The sequence below is a fragment of the Pygocentrus nattereri genome, chromosome 27 (genome assembly GCF_015220715.1).
Source record: "Pygocentrus nattereri isolate fPygNat1 chromosome 27, fPygNat1.pri, whole genome shotgun sequence".
NCBI classification, from domain to species: domain Eukaryota; kingdom Metazoa; phylum Chordata; class Actinopteri; order Characiformes; family Serrasalmidae; genus Pygocentrus; species Pygocentrus nattereri.
The window spans coordinates 3968763-3992287 of record NC_051237.1 but is presented as its reverse complement, the minus strand read 5'-3'; the positions used below and the strand labels follow the sequence as shown (position 1 = coordinate 3992287).

At 38.5% G+C, this 23525-nt stretch overlaps 1 protein-coding gene across 2 annotated transcripts; it reads right to left on the bottom strand.

Annotated features, from left to right (window-relative positions):
- Positions 1–789: 789 nt before the first annotated feature.
- sfpq (splicing factor proline/glutamine-rich) lies at positions 790–22885 on the bottom strand. Of its 2 annotated transcripts, XR_001857662.2 has the most exons (12): positions 22124–22885; positions 19734–19922; positions 19345–19646; positions 19152–19247; positions 18713–18909; positions 18545–18629; positions 18286–18403; positions 18090–18138; positions 17653–17759; positions 2697–2745; positions 1498–1576; positions 790–1349 (listed from the first exon to the last, which is right to left on the bottom strand). XR_001857662.2 is itself a non-coding variant. In XM_017693188.1 (10 exons), exons 1-10 carry the CDS (start codon positions 22703–22705, stop codon positions 13111–13113), a joined length of 1845 nt encoding a protein of 614 aa, XP_017548677.1. In that variant the 5' UTR covers positions 22706–22885; the 3' UTR covers positions 12736–13110. The 2 variants fall into 2 exon arrangements, 1 of the variants encoding a protein (XP_017548677.1); XM_017693188.1 differs by lacking the exons at positions 790–1349; positions 1498–1576; positions 2697–2745 and adding an exon at positions 12736–13230.
- Positions 22886–23525: the final 640 nt, after the last annotated feature.

Here is a 23525-nt window from a genome sequence, read left to right as displayed (position 1 = left end):
GTCAATCCACACAGTCAAAAAGGGATAAGGTGGGACTTGGATTGACATGAGACAGTTCAGAAGAACCCTAGGAGGACTTGCACCGTCATGTCTGTAGTTTCATGAAAAATACATTACTCAAAATAAACAAGATAGCCATGTTTCTAAAATTGTAACTCAAGAGGACCTTAAAATGTTAGTAAATGGAATCTTCATGTTCGGAAGGTGTAAACAGATCTATATCAATGCCATAAACTACCTGAACCTATGAATGATGCTGTAACCTTACTGTATGTATTTAAGTTTTGCCAAAGTAGAATGCATTAAGGAGAAAGAACTGTTACAAAACATTATGCAGTGTTTTTTTGACCAATGACATGTATACGAACCCTGACTGTTGCAAGAGATGCCTATAAATCCATCGAACGCCTAAAAAGTACATTAGACTTTTATATTTCCCCCCAAATTTACAGAGCATTGTACTTTGACATACTATTCTTCTCAAATATTTGGTGAACTGCAAAATTCAGGCTTTCAAGAATTCTAAACTACTACTATTCTAAGTCTTTTGCATACAAACCTACATGTTTAAACCTTTAACAAGAGATTTTGTTCTCAAATTATGAAGCACTTCCGTTACCCACCCATCATGAAACCATTTTTTTTTTTTTTTTTTTAATCGCTTTGATCTTTTAACTTTTTTACTGACAAAATTGTAAAAATGTTCAGCGAGGTCAGGCACCACCTTTATAAAAAAAAAAAGCGACATTCTCGCACTGCTTTCAGTAAATGGACAGGCAGCACTTCAAGAACAGCAAAAGAACATGGTTTATTGAGCCAAGTAAAAGTGATTATTCTCTAGAATCACAACCAAAAAAGAACACGCGTTACAGACACTTCACAACTTTTATTTTTCAGATAAAAATAAAGACTTCCATTTCAGAAACTCACTGGCCAGTGTGCAATGCAGGTCAGACAGGACCATTGACCCACATTCACAGCAACTTCTGTTTCGTGCTATCGGCTTGCAGGCTCCCGTCCTCTACACTGGATCAACGCCAGAATTAACAGCAACCCAATAAGATACAACAGTGATAAAACAAGAGAAACACAAACCTCTTGAACTTAACCTGTTGTAGACAACACTATAGATGCTGCCAAACTTCAGAGTGTTGGGACTTCTGGTTTTGAAACTATGCAACAAGAACAGCACCAAGTACATGGAGACTGTAACTCTGGGTACATAACAGACTAATTCAATTCGCACGTCATATTAGGCGAAGGAAAAAAAAAAAAGTGTTCAAATCATTCTGAAAAGTCTGCAAATGCTGCTCCTTATGACTCCTGTCCAGTAAATTTGGCCACTCTCCCTAATAACAGAAAAGGAAAAGGGAGGGGAAAGTCAGGGAAACATTCAGCTTACAAAAACAAGTCTACAAGCACACTTTATATATTTGGTAGAAATTAAATATACGCATACACTGAATCTATACCCCCAGTTTGAGCTGTTCCACTAACCTGCAGCTTTTACTCCAAAGGATCACATCCATACGAGCCTGAAGAGCTACTGGTTTATGGGCTACATTTATCCAATGACCTAAAGAGCAGGAGAGAGACAGAAATCTGTAAGTAAACCAACCCTAGAGACAACAGAACACATGTAGGACTCAAAAGCTCTACTTGCTGCCAACACAAGACCAAAGGCCACTAATTAAAATATTTTATCCATCATTCCAGAAGCGACTGCTGTGAACTTTACATACAAATCCAGGGCAGCAGCAACTCTTAGATAAGAATTGAATGATGAATTCCCCCTTTTTTCCCATTTCTGCACAGTTAAATAGATAAGATGCAACTACAGTCTTTCAGAAAAGTTTGATGTGAAATGTGTAATTCTTAGAAGGGAAAAAGACTTAACATCTAATCAGACAGACTTTAATGCCTCTAAAAGCTACCCTGACAAAGTTGTTGCATTAAATGGTCATGAATATGCTACCTGATGTCAGATAGTCTTGTGAAGCTTTTGGTTTGAAATGTATTTTTATTTAATGCATTCTTGGCAGAGAGGTACACAGACTGTTTTAGGGCAAACTAGCAGGCAAAGCAAAGTGATTTTTAAAAATTTTCCACTATTTTACAGTTATGAAGTGTAGGTACAATGGTCATTCATGGTAGTAAATAAGTCACATTTGTGCTGTAGACATCAAGTCCCCTGGTTCCCATCGCCACCACTATGACGAAAGTCTGAGCTGTTAAATTTCCTGATAATGCACCATTCCACATCAAACCACTCTGAACAACTTTGTTTATACCTTAAAGACATATGTATGCAGAACTTCCCTTTCAGACAAGCCAAAAATTCTCTTTTAGTCTTTGAAATCTAGGACAAATGTGAACAATATTCACTTCAACTGAAAGCATTACAATTTATGACAAAATAACTTTACAACATTTTGTCCTCCACATTGCTAAATTTAGAAATCCAAGTTTTAGAAAGTGGATATATGCATCTCTTTATTCTTTATGCTGCATGATGACCACCCCAAGGATTTATTCTACATAATTGACAGGAAAGAGTGAAAAGGTACACACAGCACAGCTTGTTCTATAATTTCAGATTTTGAGCTGCAAAATATTTCACAAGGACTCATTCTTGTTTCATATTGGACAGTGTTGAGAATCCTTGCAGGAGGCTTTCATCTTGAAACACTACTTACCATATTTCAAAAGGTCTGGCACTCAGCCTGCCTCAACCACTTGATGCTCCTGCAGTGAGAGAGAAACAGTAAGTAAACAAAGCACAAACAGAGCACATAGTCCTGAGACTTCAATCTAAGACATGACTAATATAAAGTAGATGTAAAGCAGGATCAATGTCAAACTACTAAAGGAAGGAACAGGGAAAATCCTTTACATGTAAGCAAAGAACTCAACTGCCTATCCTCTATTTACAGTTTAAGTGAAGCGATACTGTGAACAGTCTAATGCTACATATGAAGACGAGTCACATTCTAAAAGATCTAACGTGCTGGTTGAGGAACATGTTTACAATGCCATTTATGTCCTGCTGAGAAACTGAGTACGAAACTAGGTCTGGAAGTCTTGATATGCAGTCCATTAATAGCACTTGATGAATGTTCTCTATGCAGACAATATCACCTCATTCACAGTGCTGGATTTCCAGAAGAGTAGATCCTGAAGATCCGGGTTAAGGTCTGCCTCTCCACAGGCAACCATTAGGCAAAGAAGGTAGTTCTGGCATCACACTCCATATGAAGTAAAAGCATGTCAACTAATCACAGAGACCAGGAGACTGAGGAAATGGATCACAGTGCAGATAAACAGACACATCCCTGGACAGCCTTCATGCTGATCCAGTACTTGCTCTACAAAGCAGTTTTGGCCCATCAGGGCCACACACACCCAATACCTGGTTTTCAGCAGGTGGGTTTAGACAGATTTTGCACCATGACATGTAGAGAAAAGTGTACACAAGAGGTTTCTGAACACCATGTCGTGCATTACTAAGATGACCGCGCTTGAACACAAGGGGAGATGTACCGTGGAGACAAGGTGTAAAAGCTATTGTGAAAACCATGTAGGAACTGAAGACGTTGTCAAGAACTGGTAGGCTAATGAACAAAATTACTGGCTTTAATGCTTGCAGCAACTACACAAGACTTGGAAAAATATGAATGACTAATCACATACAAGTCTGCTCAGTAGCCTAACAGATGTGCAACTATGTAGAACTAATGTACTGAGTGATACAGTAGATTGCCCTGGCTACTTATTTGCATTTCATGAGAATTAGAAGTAGGGGAGTGTTGTAAATATCTTACAGATTCAAAGGAATTCAATTTTTTTCCTGACATCAGTTACCTTCTGGTTAAACCACGGATGCAAAGATATAAGAACTCCAGGTCAATGCAGGTATCCGATACTTTACATGTACATAATCAGCAGAGGCCAATACATTACCTTTTATAAAATACAGAAACTGTGACTACCACCTGAATTAGCTTTAGAGAAAGAGTATTTACCTATTGGTCACAAATGCAGTGAAATGAATAAAATGCCGACGTTTTTGCAGTTGCACATCACTCAAAGATTGCTTTTCTGGAGTACAATATCAATTACGGTTTAAAAATCAGTTAAATAGAAAGTCAAATGCCTTTTTCTTCTTTAAAATAAATAAAATCCTTTACTGAAACTGCTCATACCAAACGCATTGTGGATCCTGAGGTACAACATGGTATTTACTTGTTGTGTAGTAACATTAACTACCAGACCAAACATTGGCCCAGACTGAAAGTCAAGTTTCAAACCAAAACATTGCAACCACTTGGCAATCAATAAACATTTTAAATTTGTTTCACACAAGTGAGTTGCTAACCCCTTAGCACTCCGCTTAGCTGGGGAGTCTTTTAAACTACCATTTTCTTTTAATGTCAGACCTTTTAATGCAGTCAGCACATTTACTCTGATAATTAAATATCTAACAAAGCTGAATACTCTGATTACTTTGTTACATACGACCATTTTTAACAAAGAAACAAACTTATCATTAGACTGAGTTTTATCTATAAGATTTCTTTTATGATCATGCATGTTTGCTTCAAAAATACCACAGTGCCTTTAGAAGTAATCATTGTACTTATTTTACATGGTAAAACACAGGAGCACACAAGGCTCCGATCCACACAGCTCAACTGCTCTTGTAGCAGGTTTGAACGTGTTAGAGGAAATGGCCATTTGAATGAATCTTTGATGAGACATTAGGTGAGATACTTATTCATAATACAGCTAACTTTCAGAACCAAAGGTCAGTAAACCTATTTGAGTAATAAAGTATTTCAGCATGAAATACAGGAGTTTCAGAGCCTGCTGAATGTTAAATGTTCAAGTAGATTGATGAATCAGGTCAGAAGTCATCCACCAAGGTAAAAGTACTGATACTCGAATTACTTCCAAAAGATTAAAAAAAGTTTTCTGCGCACATACCGTTTGAACATTTCCACACCCTCCTACTGCTCAAAATAATATGCAGGGAACGCTGCAATGCTTTCCTAAGGAGACAGTCAGGTTTTGCTGTTGGTGGTTAAACATGTCCATACGATGCCATCCCATCCCCGTCCCGTCTTTTATGTACTTTACATGAAATGTTCAGAAGCTGCTCAACTACAACACTAATTACATGAGTCCATTGTTGTCCAAGAAAAAAAAAAAAAATTCAACATGTTTACACTGCATACCAGCTACTCCATGTTCACAGGATCTCACATAACTGGCATACCGTAAACGCTGGTAATCCACATTGAGTCCACAACAGAAAAACAAATTCTGCACCGTGAATCCATTTTCAGAAGTGTGATGCCAGAACCCCAAAAACATCAGTTACTGTGAGGTGATTCAGGAAGGTGAATCAGTCCTGCTTTTTTTCAGCATTGAACAAGAGACATGACGTGCACTTACCTTCTCTGATGATATGCAAGCAAACCTCTTGATGTAAACAAGTCCAGGCTCAACTGTCCACTGATCTGCAGAACTACTCATCCTCACTGTAATCAACTGCTGGAGTCTCAACTGTGGAGCAGGGCAAGCTGGACACTGGCCGCTACTGCTTAGCTACAGCACCACCATCCACGTCATACACAGTACAGACACAGAGACAAGCTCTCCTCACATCAAGTCTGGCAATGACAAATTTCCATTGGACCTCATACGGAGAGTTTGCTTGTCGTCGAGTCTTGACGGTCTTAACCACTTACTGTACTAATGCATGAAATTACTCATCTGTCCCCACACACATCTTCTCTTGATAGTGGTGTTCAACTGCAAGGTGGCCTTGTGATGTCGATTTATTTCTGTACAATGTTGAATTATAAGCATAACTGTTCCATTAAATAAGAGAAATTACCGATTAGTATTAGAGCCATCAGCCACACTTGGCGGGTAAAAATGCAAAAATGTGGATAGAACTATATACAACTACATTTTAGTGACCTTCTCTTGGACAACCCAGAGCTAATGGCTTGGCTTTTGTACACATCTAATGAAAATGACTAAGCAAACTTTAAACCAAAACGTCAAAATATTTGACAAGTTATAAAATGCAGCGCTGCATAACTTTGAAATTGTCTCTGAATAAAATATGCAAATTATTTTACTTACAGCTAGGAGTCCTTTTCTGTGAAGGAATGAGTTTGGAATGATCTTTGGAAATGTAGCAGGAAAAACTGCTGCATAAATGCTATGAGACTTAATATTTCAGCAACACACATTTAGCAGCTCATTGGTGGTTGTGGTAAATGATATCCACACCTTTTGCTCCTCAGGAGATGCTTATGCAGGACATTCTTGCTTGCTGACATTAATTACAGAGAAACAGGTTCTCATTATATTATTAGGTTCTCACTAACTGGAGTTAGAGTAGCTAGCCCAGTTACAGCTGCACTACCTCTGCTTTCTTGATCTCATCACGTGTATGTTAACGCACTTGTGTGTTGTAGCACAGTAAAACGTACTTTATCGCAAAAGCAGGCAAAACTAACACTTCACAGTCCTGTTTAAACTTAACTGTGTTAGAATGATTCCTGATTTTCCACAATGTCTAAAAACTGATGTTCCTCCAGGATGGAACAGACTAATATACTGGCTTCAAAATTGCTAGGCAAGGACAGGACATGTAAACATTCTTTTCATGGCTTACAGTACAAGGTGTGATGTGGCCAAATGTAAGTATATCAGGAAGACTGAACAAGCATTCAACCTACATTTTGATATACAGCACTGGAAATATCCAATTCTGTCTGTTTTGGCTGCATATGCTGCAATATATTTTATGCACTTAAGATGGTCTGTCTGCTGTAAAGTTACCTAAATTTAATCTAAAATCAGAATGGACTTATTTTTTTTTTTACACGTGTTTAACACACCTGGGTCACTTTAAGCATTGGTCACATTTTCAAAAACACTTCATTTTCCTGTAACTTTAACAAAACATTACGATTTTGGCCGTCTCAAACACATCATCTAACTGTTATCCAAGTTTAAGACAGAGTGGGCCACCAAAATATTTTTGTTCACTTTCCTCAAAAACAGCATAGTTAACAGGCCTGTTTTCTCTGATTTTTACACCCAAAAGAGGAACAATATTAAAAGATTAGTGGCACAAAACCTGAGAACTACCCCTCAGATATTTTATTACGGGGCAGTCGTGGGCTGGAGGTTAGGGAACCAGCCTCGTGACCGGAAGGTCGCCGCTTCGATCCCCAGAGCCGACAGCACATGACTGAGGTGTCCTTGAGCAAGACACCTAACCCCCAATTGCTCCCCGGGCGCTGCGGATTGGGCTGCCCACCGCTCCGGGCAAGTGTGCTCACTGCCCCCTAGTGTGTGTGTATATTCACTAGTGTGTATGTGGTGTCTCACTTCACGGTTGGGTTAAATGCAGAGGTGAAATTTCCCCGTTGTGGGACTAATAAGGGTCTCTTAATCTTAATTTTGTCCCGGACCATTTCAAATCTTCATGCAGCATAAAATGAGATGCACTGTTTCTTTGGCTAAATATACTAATAGTTATGGATGGACATTAACAATTTTTGCCATCTGAACACCCCAACAAGAAACTTTCTCAAGCTATTTCTTTTGCCCACCTTAATATAATTGGAGTAGCCTGTTAGCTAAGTGCTATTTCTGTTTATCAAATCACACCTAAAAAAGCCTAAATCAACCCAAAGTCCCACTTTCAAAACTGTCACGTCAGGGAAGGAGAACCATGTTAGGAGTTCTGTTGCATGTTATATCATATTCAAGTTAAAACTGTAGTGAAATACCTGATATACAAGCAAATTTAAATTATATGCTTTAAACATTTAATGAACTTATATTTAAAAACAAAACAAGTAGTGGAATTGCACAGCTTGGCAGAAGAATTATGAACAAAAAAAATTTACATTCAAGCATTTTAAATTGTATCTGGTCATCTCTTATGAAAGCAATAATCCACTCAAGAAGTGCATTACAGCGATTTTACCACTTAAAATTATTTAATCATTATAATGCATAACTTCTTGCAGCTTATTGCTTTGATATGGTTCAGAAGTGGTACACAGCCATAGCCAGGCTTTCAGCAAAACACATACTTTAGTGAACTCCATTGGTGAAATCACACATGTGCCTCTGAGAAAAAAGCTTTATTAGTCAGATGGAAAATTTTGCAATATGCAGTAACGCAAAATCCAATACAATGGAACTGGAATACGCTTTTAGTGTATGAATGGCGACAGAGGCATCTTTTGACAGGGGAAGGCGCACCCTGCAATGTCTTGATTCAAATTATGAAAGTGACTAGTTATACTTTTTGTTAAAAAGGAAAACTCGTTACTAGAGAAAATCCTTGTGCTGCTGCCGCCTCATGCTGTAAAGTGTAAATGAGTTTTTTTTTACTGTCACAATGTTTAAAGACTATTGCACACTGAATGTGATGCAAATATGACATGGAAATGCTAAATATTTGGACACCAAGATATTCATGCTGATGAACAAAATATCGGTCGAAGGATTCTGTGCCTCTCGCAAAACTAGCAACCTGCGACACAGTGCAGGATGCTTTCCACTTAGACAATGGTAAAGGAGAACAATGTATCCGCCTCATTCGGGAGCTTATGAATTCTTTCACTCTTTGCTTGGATCGCTATAGCTCAGTATGAGCTGATTAATGGAGAAATGCAGCTCCACACAACACAAGAGCGCAGAATGTCTTCCACTGCAAATAAGTCCTCCTTAGGTCCTCATAGATTTGTTCAAATGGTGACAATGAGCAGGCTACTGCCCAGTAAAAGTAATGTGAAGAGCTTCATCACTTCATTCACAAGCTGTTAAACTTGGTGCTCAACGCAGGCTATAACAGATGTTCTTAGCGGAGAGTGACACCTATTCAAGTTGATTTGAGATTCTGATCCTTTTTATATTTCATTAAAAGTTATAGTAGCTGGGATTCAGCCAAATCGCTCACCTTGGCTGTCGCCATGCCAACGCCAGAGCTGACTGATTGGTCAGCAAGTTTACTTGACCAGGAAAAAGCGATAAACACAAATAGAACCATTAAATAATTAGTCACATTTTTAACATCCACGGGTTTGAATTAAATTTATTTTTGTCCACATTAACCTTACAAATAAATCATGCTCAGAGTGTAAGGGCCTTCAGGATCAAAAGGTGGTCCTGCTGAATATCCAAGTACTGGGGCTGTAGCTCATAGTGCTGTTATGACAGTGTAGTTAATAACACCGTCACCACAGCATACAAAAGACTGAAGCTTCGACTCCTCTTGCAAGCAGGAATGCCACTTCTACCCCAAGGAGACTTTGGGCTAAACACCCAATGCCACCTTCCACCACCACTGTCAGGCGCTTGAACATGGACACTTCAAAACAGCAGCCATAGTTTCTCAGAATAATCTGTCCAGGTGAAGGGTGAGCAGCACAACTAACTTTACAAAAAAAAAAAATCTTCTGCAATCTGTTTTCAATTACATTATTTCTACCTGAGTGGGCTTCTAATACCCCAAATGTACGAGGTCTGCTTGAAGCAAGATTTGCAATCAAAGACCCCTTCATATTTTAAACTAACAAAAAAAGCAGAAGGACTGGAAACTAATAGTTCCAGCTTCTGTGAACTTCAAAATTATTACATTATGATTCTTCAGAAGTATTTAAGGTACCATCTTAAAATATTTGAAGGGTTCATGCCATAGAGGGTGCAGAGGTTGGGTTACCTTTCTTTGAAAATGCGGTTCCTTCGCTGTTGCTGGGGCTTTCACCCCATTGTCCAAAGTTTTGTATAAAAGTTAGTGAAATATCACACACGTACACACGACTGTGTACTTCAATGAGCAATCACATGTTCATTTCTATTCAGATTCCCAGACTTGAAACAAATTTGAGGTTATTCACAAGTACTGGGCTTTATAAATGTCTATACTAATATACCATGACAGACAAAGCATAACACTGCTTTTCAGTTTATAGTAATGTTTTTCCATAGAGAAGCGTTAACCAAGACAAAAAGTCTCCTTGTTGCCAATTTAGTTAGGCGTGAGGCCTTTGTGGCATGCTTATGGTATCCAGGTTTTGACAATTAAAAAAAAAGTGCGCAATTTGCTGGATGTTTGAAATCCATTAACAGGGAATCTGTTTTGTCTATTTGTAGTCATCAATAACAATCCTTTTATTTTTTTAATTACACCAAAGGGCACGTTACAGTCCACCCCAAAACTAGGTAGCACAATGTTTCCCATTGTTAACGTAAATTTAAGATCAGATTTGAATGCTAAATATTTACTAAATTCTGGCTAAAGATACTGCTACAGGCGATATATAGATAAACCACAGGATTACACGCACCTAATCCCACTTCATAAAACACTTAAGATAACTATAATAGTGCTACATAGGATATGTAACATCAGTTATCAAAACGCAATTGAAGTTGTGCATCAAATATTTGCTATAACCTCCTTAGTGCGGAAATTCTATTTAATGGGCAATAATTGCACACTACATCCACACATCTCCCTAAGAAATTGCACATGCAGTTACTGCTTTCTTCAAGCCACAGCACAGAGAAAATAAAGCAGAGAAGCCAAATCTAACCTAAATCAAAGACCTTCACTAAATTTCTATAAGAAACCAAACATTTTGTAGACTTTGCCAGTTGGCAAAAGTTTGTTTTTTTGGCTGCAAATTTATGTAACAACGAGCTCACAGTTAACTTGTCTGTGTTCAAATCCTTGTCCTGGAGTAACCTGCTCTGGACATTAGTGTTTTCTCTGGTAAGTAAAATACTTCCATACATTGAAATGGTTGTGTTAATGCAGAGAAAATACTAAAATGTACACAGCATGGGGCTGTGGTATAATCCAGCAACAGGAATTGAAACTTGTACATTAATACAAACATTCCCTCTCTTTGATAATTGATTCATTACTTACCACCATGCCAAGCAGGGAAAAAAAAACCCTAAAAAATAGCTTGCAGTATGCGAAAAATATTATATTTAGAAATGTAATGTGTTTTTAACTTAAAAACTAAATTCAAATGTTTTTTAAACTCAAGATTACCTTGTGATCTTGACTCAACGTTCTGAAAGGAAAGCCCTTATACAGAACTCACTTCCCTTTTATAATAAAGGCATGAAAAAACAAAAGCGTAGATCAAGGGTGCGTGGGTAACTCCCACACAAAGTTTCGATGTCCAAGCAACTTGGGAACAGTTACCTGTTAAGGGAGAAAATATACAAAAGGACCAACACAACATACAACAGCAGTTATATTTTTCGTCAAAGTAATTAGTTTAGCCTATACAAGGAAAACTACTCCTTGGTTAATTATGCATCCCTAACTGTCTACATCACAGACCTGGCCTGCAACACCAAAATGAATCAATAAAACCAGCAACTTAAGCAGTTTGCTTTGGTCTACAAACAAAAAGTAAATGGTGTCAGTTATTCCATCTACTCAGAGAAAATGGTAAATGTATGAAATGTTTAGTGCAAGCCAGTGTTGACATCTTTAGTGTTATCTGTAGATCTGAAGTTACAGCTGGCTGTGATGAACACTGAAGCGCTACATTACATTATATAGTGGTTCCAGTGCACTACAATAGCAAGATGTAAGAAATCTTGTCTCTTCAAAAAAATAAATAATAAAATGACCTTGTTTATTTCCTCAAAATACGTGCACTTTAGCCATGACTTTCACAATAACATTACAAAAGAAATGATAATTGTATACCCTTTTAAAAAGGTTTCAAACTTACCTATTGTAACGCAAACCATTTTCAATTGTAAAATTTACAAGATAAGGCAAAGTTAGATGGACCTACCTGCTTTTTCCTTAACCATACACAAATGGGGCCAAAACTAAGGTCAGATTTATTAAACAGCTACGCTTTGGCTGGTGAACTTTTGACAGAACCCTCATTATTTCCTTAGAACCACTATTAAATATTAAATAGCTGGGAGTAAAAAAGGGGCAAACACCCTCATGAGAATAATGCCCCCAAAACATTATCAGAATTATAAGGCTGTAGTCCAATTTAAATTACTAGTATTGCTAGGCTAAAATTAGTTAACATTGTTTTGCAGCAATGAACCAAATGAATCCTGTTTGGTACTAACCATAAGGTTGTAATCATAAGTGTCACTGCTTTGTTTATATTACTGATATTATACTCAGTACTACTTTGTGAACGCATCAATAAGAAAAGTTGACATTTTAAAATTAATGTGATGTCAGTTTAATAAAGTTGAATCACTAAGATGGAGGTCCTCAGTTTAATTTTAAAATTACTAAGCCACCCCTTTAGAGGATTATATTTGTGATGTAACAAAGTTAACAGGTTTTACATTTTACTTACGCTGTGTGCACAAATCTTGTACATGTTAATTACGGTTTAATAACTGCTAATTGGTAATCAAAGTTAGTGATTTAGTTTGCGACTTAGAATAAAACTAAGCACATCTTTTATCTTCAAATTTTGAACTTTAAAGGTCAATTCTGAGATCAATTATGGATTAAACAGAGGTTACTTTGAAACACTTCAAATAAGGCCTTGATCTAGTCTGTGAGTGAAACAGAAAATTAATTATTATTTTACTAATCCTCATTATGCTCAATTTTAATTTTAACAGAGAACGTGACCTTCAAAAGAATTCCTCAGACGAATTTAGTCAAACACTGTGCTGACAACGTTTACATGGGTTTTGAAGAACCAACTGTACGCTTTATTGTAAATTTACATGGATTACTTCAAAATGTTGAATGGCACAGTACATGGCCATAGAACTATCAGAACAACTTACAAGAATAACCAGCATAACAAGTAACATTGCATGATATAAGTAAGAAAGGATATTACATGGAATATGCTAAGCAAGAGATCACTCCTGCTGTGCAGTTTACTACTATCTAATTTGAACACACAAATTACGGAGAAAATACCTTGCCACAAACAGGAGAGATCTTGAAGCTAAAACTGCAAAGAAATACTTTAAACTTAAATACATCAAGACCCAGAACTTCTGGGCATCCAAACACGAGCTCTGCCATATAAAAAAAGTGCCAGATCAGAAGCGTGGCTTCTTGGCAGGTCCATCGAATTCCTCACGGACCCTGCCAAATCCTGAATTGCCAGGACCCATGCCCCTCGGACCTCCAGGGCCACCCTGAGGGAAACGCTCATTGCGCTACAGTGACCAGTTTTCATATGATGTAGAGTATTTGGCAGAGGAAATGTGATTTTTGTTTGTGTCCATGAGCAGGAATAAAGACCAATATAGCCACAAGTTCCACGAGTTCATATTTTGAGCCAAGCGTTTTAAAGTGGGGATCCAAGGGAAACATTCGACGAAATAGTTCCAATATGCAGATCCACAGGTGCCACAGGTAACATAGAAAAGGAAGAGAGGGTAATGTATTTGTTAGCAATTTCCTACCATAAGATGAAACAAAGGCGGAACTACAGCAATCACATAAGGAAGGCAGCAAAAAGTTACAGCCAGCACTGTGTCCTGATTCAGTAATCACTAAATTAGTGATTTCTTGTGAAGAAATCTAGTTTACTAATCATCTTCTAGGAGATAATCCTAAGGAGCCACTGGAGAGCAGGTTCTTATGTAGTATAGGTCAAATAAGAGAAACGTTGACACATTAACACTAAACTGTTTAAAGCAATTCTTTTTTTTCGAACAAGTCTGAGGAGTTGACCATATACTACAGTCTCAAGGTTTTTCCACAGTATTGCTTTGGTGCCCAAGTATAAATACACGTGTAACAGTTTCCCAGGTTTATTAGACGATTCTGATTATATCCAAAGACGCAACTCCTGGTGCTATTTATAAAAAGATCATATATAACACACTTGGTTTATCATTTCGCCATGCCGGTCACCTTGGTCACTTCTGCCCCAACATAAGATAGAACAAGTTAAAATGAAGCTGTTTTCTGTGCTACGGTAAGTTGGTAAATAAAACGAAAAAAAAAAAAAAAATAATAATAATAATAACGTGTTTTTCCAAAGAAGATGGAATTTTATCTGAATTCCTTTGACAAGGCTGTCTGTTATGGACAACCAGTCAGCAAGTTTGTATAGACATGTAGGTGTTTTCACTTTGGGGCCCTGTTCTCCCATGACGAACAAAAAAAAAGTTTATCATGTAATTCAAGCAACATAGCATTCTGCTCTGGTTGATGCGCTCATGGAGGATCACTTACAAATCAGGCAGGACTAAACAGACAAAGTGGTAATGAGTGCTTAGAGCAGTGCTTACAGGAGGCTGATTTAATTTAAAGAGACTGCAGTTCAAAGAATTACAGCAAAGCAGTCAGAGTGAAATTGGCAGAATGCACATACGCATCAATACTGAATCAACTCAAAGGTCAAGGACAGGTGATAAATTTGAATAATTTAAAAAAAAGCATTATCAAAATCACACCGGCATAACCGGACGTTCCAAACTACGTTCTTGAAAACGTGCACAGTCAGGAGCTTTTCAGGAAAACCTTTCAATACCTGCATACTATAGCTTGACTGCCACAAATCACTGCAACACTGAGATGACAGCATGTCAACCATGCTGTTGGACACATTACTGCCAAGGCTTCGAAGTGTGGCTATATTAAGGGCAAGGTTGTGATTGTGAAACATCTTGCAAAATATTTGAACACGTTAGCAACAATATATATATATATATAATTGATTTAGAGGTTCATCTTCAAGTGCAGGCTTCTGTGATCAGTACTGCAAAGGCTGATACTGTCATGCCTACAAATTATGTACAGTGCATCTACTTGCCACCAAACTACGATTTAAAAATAACGCCAGAATTCAGGGATTGCGGCATAACCAGTTACAAAACTTTAAAAAAAAAAACTGTACAAATACTGACAGAGCAATGTGGTTTAGGGTTTTCCCCACAATATCAAATAATCGCTTTAATTTAATAATTCATTAACAAAGTTTGGAAATCCTCAGGAAATTGCCATGATCATCGGCCTGCAGTAAGGCAGCATAACCTAACCACTGCATCAAACAATTTCAGTAGCAAAACCAGCAGCAGTTCCTTTAATAAATAGTAAATCCTTTAATAAAACGTGCATTAAAGCACCATCATAGATGACTTTTCTGATCGATAACCGGGCCAAACAAAGTTGCCATGGGAGAAGAGGGTCCCTTTGTGAAGATCTAACAGTGTAATTTCTACTAATATGAATAACTTGTACGTCAAGTTCAACAGATGGCACATGTATGAGTGTCTAGAATGTGCAGAGAAATTAATTTAAAAAAAATTACTGCACTTCAGCAGTACTTGTTTTAGAGTGATAAAACCTAAATTAAAATCAGTACTTTTATTTTGAACTGGCTTTTAGGGGTCAGATTGTCCACTAGTCTACAAACGAATAATCTCAACACTGCTGAACTCAATCTTCGAAAGTACCAGCCAACTAAAAACACATTTACTGTCAATAAATGCACATCCTTTTACAACAATGTCCCAAAGAGCAATCACGATGGCAGATGGACAGATCAGAGGGTAGCAAGGAGCGGTGGACCACTAGGTATGGCTGGGAACACTCATGCCTTCAGCAACACTTATACAGGCATACATTACAATAATGACTAACATGCCTTCAAGTTGGCAAAACATTTTACTGCCTTCATTTTCCTCAAATTGTGTGTGCGCATTATTATAGAATTGTGCAAGTTTCTTTAAAATTTATTTTCTGCATGCAAGGTTAATTCTATGCACATGCAAATACAGCAAAATAATGACTTATTAATAAATAAATAAATAACTTATTACATCTTTTTTTTTTACTATAGGGCTGTTAGAACACAAATCTTGGCATATTCATTCAACCAACAACCATCATTAGTTGGTGAATAAATGTTAACCTGATAAGTCTAAAGTCAACAACCTGACCCATTTAACATTAATTATAAAACATAGTTCCAGTTCTGAAATATGACTGGCTTGGAAGCGTTCAGTCATTAAAAAAAACAAAACAAAACAACATTATGCACCATGGAACATGGTACTAATAGGCAGGGCCAGGCATGAAATAAAATAACAGCCCAAAATCATATTTAACAATTTAGTAAGCTCAAAGCCTCACTAACAGTCTCTCGAAGAATTGTTCTGAAAACAACTGTTTAGCTAAATAGAAGCCATTTATTAGAAACAAAATTTTATTAATTTTTAATTGTTACTTTGGTCAAACAATTGTCAGTTCATGGTTAATCATTTAAATCCCTAATCAGTAAACCAGGGCAGGACTACATCAATTAATGGATCAACTTCTGCTTTTATGGTTAGAAAATAATGGATAGATATATATATAAATAAAATGAATAAGCTAGTCAGTTGAACAAATCTATCATTTCATTTAAATAAAATGTGACTAATTTCAGTTTTTAAATGACTTTGCATGGGAACAAAGCTCAAATATCTGCAACAAAGACTTATGCAGATTGTGTGTCATTGAACACAATATCCACGTTAATAACACTTCAAATTGATAAAGATTTGGGACCAGCTTCTCTATAAAGATGTGCATGTATACATCAGTGTTGTACTTCGCATGGTACTTCAGACAGCTATTTCTGATCCAAGTGTTCAGGATTATTCATATTTAAAAGGAACCTGTATCAAAATATATATGTAGACATACTAACACAAAATGCCCCAGTAATTCCAATATGTGAATTGTTTAAAAGACACACTGTGACTTGAAATACCCTTTCAAATTTAAACTCAAATGACACTGGTTATTTAGCCAGCCAGATGTGGCTGTATAATTTAAAGGAAAAATACAAACGTCCAGGTTTGTTGAGAGACAGTGTAAATTTAGATGCAGAGTTTGATGCCATCCGTAACCAGCAAGACCTCACACGGGACTGCCATTGACCATCAGATCATCCAAAAGCTCAGCATTGATCTACAAAATATTACTGTAACAAAAACATACTTGCTTTGAAGTCAATCTGCACTAAAATCCCTTTAGTGTCTCAGAACTCCAAAGTGCCACTGGACAGTTGGCTCACTCCATATGGGAGGCAACAATCCTGAACCAGTCATTAAAAGGATTGGAGTCAAGTTTTCCCCAAGCACAAAAATACATTTCAAGAGAAGGCCAGACGTGTTCCAACCAGAGAGAAGTCCAGATCTATTGTTGCACAGATTACAAGTAATTGCAAAAATTCAAAGGCTACAGCTCTACCCATGCTAAGAAAAACATGCCTGTCTTTAATCAACACATCAGACAGGACTTACAAGTGAATGCAGTGAGCAAACAGTTACAAGTTCATTGTTGGGCTTTAGTACAGACAGAACTTCTAAGCAAATTGAATTTTTAAAAAAAATTATGATTGGGAAGCTGAGCATAATGGCTGAGGAAACGTTTGCGGCAAACATTGCTACCAAGGACACATAATAAATCTGCCAACAGATTTTACTGAACCCTCACTGACCGCTCTGCAACCATTCAACCCATAAACTGCCTCAGAGTGAGCAACCAACACCTCTTTAAGGAACACATCGTCCAAACACTCACATCAACCATCACACTACACTCTGCCTTTCACTCTTTGCCATTACTGGATACATTACCATTTCGTTGGGCACCATGCCTGACGCCGGTCCACCCATCCCCTGGTGACTATCGAAGTTCATTCCAGCAAACTGAAACTTCTGGTTGGGGGAGCCAAAGGGCATATCTAATAAAAGAAAGTGTTTTGTAAAACAGAGGAGTTTTAACTGATTTGTTTTGAGATCAAGAATTATAGAAGTAAACACCACTGCCTAAAACTAATTTCACATAACATTATTAAAGTCTGTCAAACTAAGACAAACATATGAGGTATCTGTCTAATGTCTACTACTTGTAAAGGGTGTATGTGCATACATGTACACATTATACACATCACAAAAATGGAATGCTCGACACATTCCATATATCAGGTTATTAATAATGAGAAAGCAAATAATCATGAAGGACTAGAAGGCGTTTACGGGTCAAGCTGCTAAAACCAGCTAAAGTGACTCACCTGCCAAACCAAGACCTCCTCCAGGATTCATCCTCATTTCCCTGTCCCTCTGCACAAAAAACAAACCAAAAAAAAACCCTTTGGTCAGTACGAAACAATGACTGCTGCCACAGGTTTTCCCCAGAGACTAGTGTATATACTCAAATAAAACATTTCCTCAAACAAATGCACAAAGCGTTCCGAGGGTGGAACTTACATTGTCCATAAAGCTGCTGCCCATCCTGTAGGACTCCTCACGCTTACGCCTCATCTGCTCTTCCAATTCCCTCTGCCGCAACATTTCCTCCTCTCGTCTGCGCCTCTCCTCCTCTTGCCTACCAGTCAGTGTTACTGATTATGAAGCTCACAGCTTGCTACGCAGTAGTCAAGACTAGCTAAAAACTAATTACAGATTACACTGAATAGAAGAGTATGACATGGATTTTACATTAAACTATAAGATCTACAGTCCATACCTCAGCTGCATCTCTTTGCGTTTTTGCATTTCCTGATTATGCATCTCTTCCATGCGTCGCAGTTCCTCTTGACGCCTCAAAAGATCTACGCAAAACAAGAAGTATCATTAATTCCTATGCATCAGCCTCCACAACAATATTCAGTACAATGATTGACAAGATACTTGCCTTGTCGAAGCAGATTAGCTTGGTGCTCGTGATAGGCATCCTCCATCTCCGTTTCCAGTTTCTCACGAGCCTCACGGATATTTTTCTCAACTTGCTGCCTCTGTTGTTTCTCCATGTCGTCAAGAGACTTCCATCGTTGGGAGTACTCAAACTCAAAGGTGCCTGGTCGGGCAAAACGTGGAGGCTGCTCTCTCTCTCTACAAATTAAGATCACAGGTATTCACACAAGCATGTATTTGAGCAACAGCAGAAGCCGCAATGACAATTAGTTTAATTACTCCAACCAAATCCACATCTTCTGGAATATCAGGTCAGTGATCAGGGGGAGGAAAAAAAACAATTGTTGCACAGTAAAGTTATAAATCCAGAGTGCATTAAGCTCTAACACACATTTCCTACAAATGCTGCAGGGACTAAATATAGTTGCACTGAAACTCACTTCTGATAATTTGGGTTCTTCTGAGCAAGCTTCTCTGGAAGACCATCCTCATCATCATACTGTTCCAGTGGCTCAACAACAATTGGACGTGGTGCCCTAGCAGTTAGGAGAATTAAATAAAAAAGGTATATAAGCAAAGACAAATAGATGCCATACTAAAATAACAATGGAAATGTAGCACTTAAGATCTTACGACGTGAGCAGGAACACGCCATCGTTGCACCGATCGAGTGCCTTTCGTGCAGCAGGCTTGGTAGCAAACTCAACGATGCCCTTCCCAGTCGAACGCCCACGGTCATCTACGATAACCACTGCCCTCTCAACCACTCCAAACTGAGAGAATGCCTCCTCTAGAAGCTCGTTGGAGACAAAGGGGGATAGGTTGCGCACAGAAAGCGCAGCAGAGTGTGTTGCAAAGCGTACCCTAAGAGGTCTGCCTTTCATGGGAATGTCATCCAGTTCAGCTTTTGCAATCTCTGCTAACGCACGTGACTCCTGAAAAAAGTAAAAATGAAACTAATTAGCTTCTCAGAGCTTTGAATCTAAATCTTTATACAGCTAAAACGTATGAGGAAGCCTTACCAGTCTGATGAAACCAAAACCTTTGCCTTGATTGATGAAGATCTCACTGGGTTCCCCATACTTTGCAAACAACCTTCTGAAATCCGCTTCCGAGATATCGTTGGGCAAATTACCAATAAACAACCGGCATCGCTGAGTGTAAGTTTTCTCTCCAGGTTTGCGAAGCAGCGACAATGTTGCCTTCAATTCCTGAAATCAAACATGTATCTGAATGTTAGTTTACACCAACCAAGAAGCTGGCTTTGATGCAAACTCATGCAAACTAACACAGAAATAAAATATTGTCATCATTATCTGTGTATTTGTCTTCCAAACAAGCATTTCAGGCTAAAGTATGATACAGGTATATAGATGTTCAGGCTAAAGTATGATACAGGTATATAGATGTTCAGGCTAAAGTATGATACAGGTATATAGATGTTCAGGCTAAAGTATGATACAGGTATATAGATGTTCAGGCTAAAGTATGATACAGGTATATAGATGTTCAGGCTAAAGTATGATACAGGTATATAGATGTTCAGGCTAAAGTATGATACAGGTATATAGATGTTCAGGCTAAAGTATGATACAGGTAGATATTCAGTCTAAAGTATGATACAGGTATATAGATGTTCAGGCTAAAGTATGATACAGGTAGATATTCAGTCTAAAGTATGATACAGGTATATAGATGTTCAGGCTAAAGTATGATACAGGTAGATATTCAGTCTAAAGTATGATACAGGTATATAGATGTTCAGGCTAAAGTATGATACAGGTAGATATTCAGTCTAAAGTATGATACAGGTATATAGATGTTCAGGCTAAAGTATGATACAGGTAGATATTCAGTCTAAAGTATGATACAGGTATATAGATGTTCAGGCTAAAGTATGATACAGGTAGATATTCAGTCTAAAGTATGATACAGGTATATAGATGTTCAGGCTAAAGTATGATACAGGTAGATATTCAGTCTAAAGTATGATACAGGTATATAGATGTTCAGGCTAAAGTATGATACAGGTAGATATTCAGTCTAAAGTATGATACAGGTATATAGATGTTCAGGCTAAAGTATGATACAGGTAGATATTCAGTCTAAAGTATGATACAGGTATATAGATATTCAGGCTAAAGTATGATACAGGTATATAGATATTCAGGCTAAAGTATGATACAGGTATATAGATGTTCAGGCTAAAGTATGATACAGGTATATAGATATTCAGGCTAAAGTATGATACAGGTAGATATTCAGTCTAAAGTATGATACAGGTATATAGATGTTCAGGCTAAAGTATGATACAGGTATATAGATATTCAGGCTAAAGTATGATACAGGTAGATATTCAGTCTAAAGTATGATACAGGTATATAGATATTCAGTCTAAAGTATGATACAGGTAGATATTCAGTCTAAAGTATGATACAGGTATATAGATGTTCAGGCTAAAGTATGACGCGCTTTGCAATATTCACCTTTTCCGCACAAGGTCATCAGTAGTGCTTAAACACACCACGACAATGTCTTTTATTCAAATTTCACACACTGCGCTGCACAATCCTAGTGAACAGGCTCTCTAATGTTCCGACAGCACCGGCGACATGTTCGCTGTGCTCAAACGTAACAACTCGCCATGTCGACGCTATTAGCGCCACACTGCCCGTTCCGAGCTGCGGTGGGAGGTTATATCGTCAGGATAAACCAGGCATAACACTACACTAAAATAGGTTACCTGCACATTATAGAATGAAGAAAATAACAGGCTGGTCCTCGGATGACTATAGAGCACACTGTACGCGACATAACTAATTTAATGACCGGGCGCTCAGACAGCACGTCAGCTTTACAGGCCCGATAACGAGCCGTCTGTTAGCTAACCTAGTTAGCTTCGAGGATGTGGCGAACAGCGCTACAGAGTAAAAAGGCCAAAAAATAAAACTGCATGTCAATAGAAACGTAGCCTGACTTAGACAAGCTACCTAATATTTAATATACAAAAAAGACAGGCGTCGGCTAAGCTAGCTTATCTAGCCTAGGTTAGCTAGTTAGCTACATTGTTTTACTTGGCGAAAGGTGGGTCAGCTAGCTTAGCACACGAGAGGCACACAAAATGCGAAAAAAACGCGAGAAACTTACACAGACGGGCAAAAAGACAACCAATGAAAATAAATAAAGCGAATTATTATTAAACATATCCGTTATTGCGTCCCCGTCGTTAAACAGGGCGTATTTTATGCCCGCTAACGCCGTCGTCGTCAGCTAAGAGCCGTGCTTTGTTTAGCACTACAAAATGGCCGAAGCTGAAGCGAGGCGCTGAGGGCCGCTGAGGCCTGCGGATCAGCTCAGGGCCTCGTATCATGAAAATAACTTCACTCTCAGAGATCGCTTTTTTTCGTCGTACCTGGGGCTTCTGGTCCTGTTGTTCGGCCTGGGGCGGCGGGGCCTGGCTGTTCGGGGGTTTCTGGCCGTTTCCTGCGGCCGGCTTCGGCAGGTTTTTTCTGAACGGATTCTGAGGGGTTGCCGGTTCCTGCTTCGCGTTCACGGTTTTCGGCGGAGGAGACTGCATCTTCGGCGGACCTGCGCTGCCGCCCAGCGGCTGCGGGGTCGGGGTTTTGTTCTGAGGAAGGCCTGGACCCTGTGGCGGCGGCTGCTGTTGTTGCTGTTGCTGGGGCTGGGGTTGCTGCTGCGGCGGGGACTTAATTTCGGGCTTCGGGGCGACGTTTCCACTCCCCGCCTCCGGCTTCTGTGGTGTAACGTTAGTCTGGTTTGGAGGAGGATGCGCTTGATTCGGCTGGTTTCCCTGATTGGGCTTAAACCCACCGCCCGGCTGGGGTCCTCGGTTTTGAAAGGGATGCTGAGGGGTGTTCTGGTTTCGGAAATTTGGATTTCCCATTCCACCTCGCATTCCTCCTAAACCGCCGCGGCCTCCTCCTCCTCGCTGCTGGAATCCTCCTCCGCGGTTTCTGAATCGATCGCGAGACATGTCGGACTGTTGAGATCGAGGAACCGTTACAACAGATCTTAGATTCTCGGTTAAACGTGAAAACGTTTTTGGGGCGCTACAGAAAGTCAGCTACTGAGGATTACGGACACACAAGCTGCCCGTCTCTCCGCACCGTCTCCCGTCCGTAAAATGGCTGATCGAGCCGCGCAACAAAGGACAGGCAGAGAATGGCGCTGTGACGTCAGTGGGACGGTGCTCTGGTGATTTCCGCCCAGCGAGAGTGAGCGCGCCCTCTGCTGCCTGTCAGTGGAAATGCGCTTTGAGCTCATTATTTTTCCCAATATTTTGCACAGTAAATCGTATTTTATCTGTACATCTAAATTATTATATTGTTAAAAAAAAAAAAAAAAAAAAAAAAAAAATATATATATATATATATATATATATATATGACACTATTTACAATTATAATCATCACTATTTTGTTTATCTATGTATTTATTTAAGTAAAGATTTTAAATAGTCTATCTCTCAGAGGATAACAAAACACAGAAACATAATACATTTCTATGGTAAAATCAATTTCTGTTCCTTTTCCTTTTTTAATGCAATTGAAAAACACATCCATAAAAGCACAATGACCGAAGACATTTGTCAAAATGCACACGAAAAAGGCCCAGAATCAAGCTTTTACTGACTCTGTGAACGTGAGAAGGCCTTCTTCTGTCTATTATTGTAGGAGCTTCTTTGATTTTTATGCCATCTACCTGCCTCTTTCACTACACAACCAAAAACAAAACACATTGAAATATAACACATACATGTGATATTCCAACCAAAAACAAACTTGCCTTCCAAT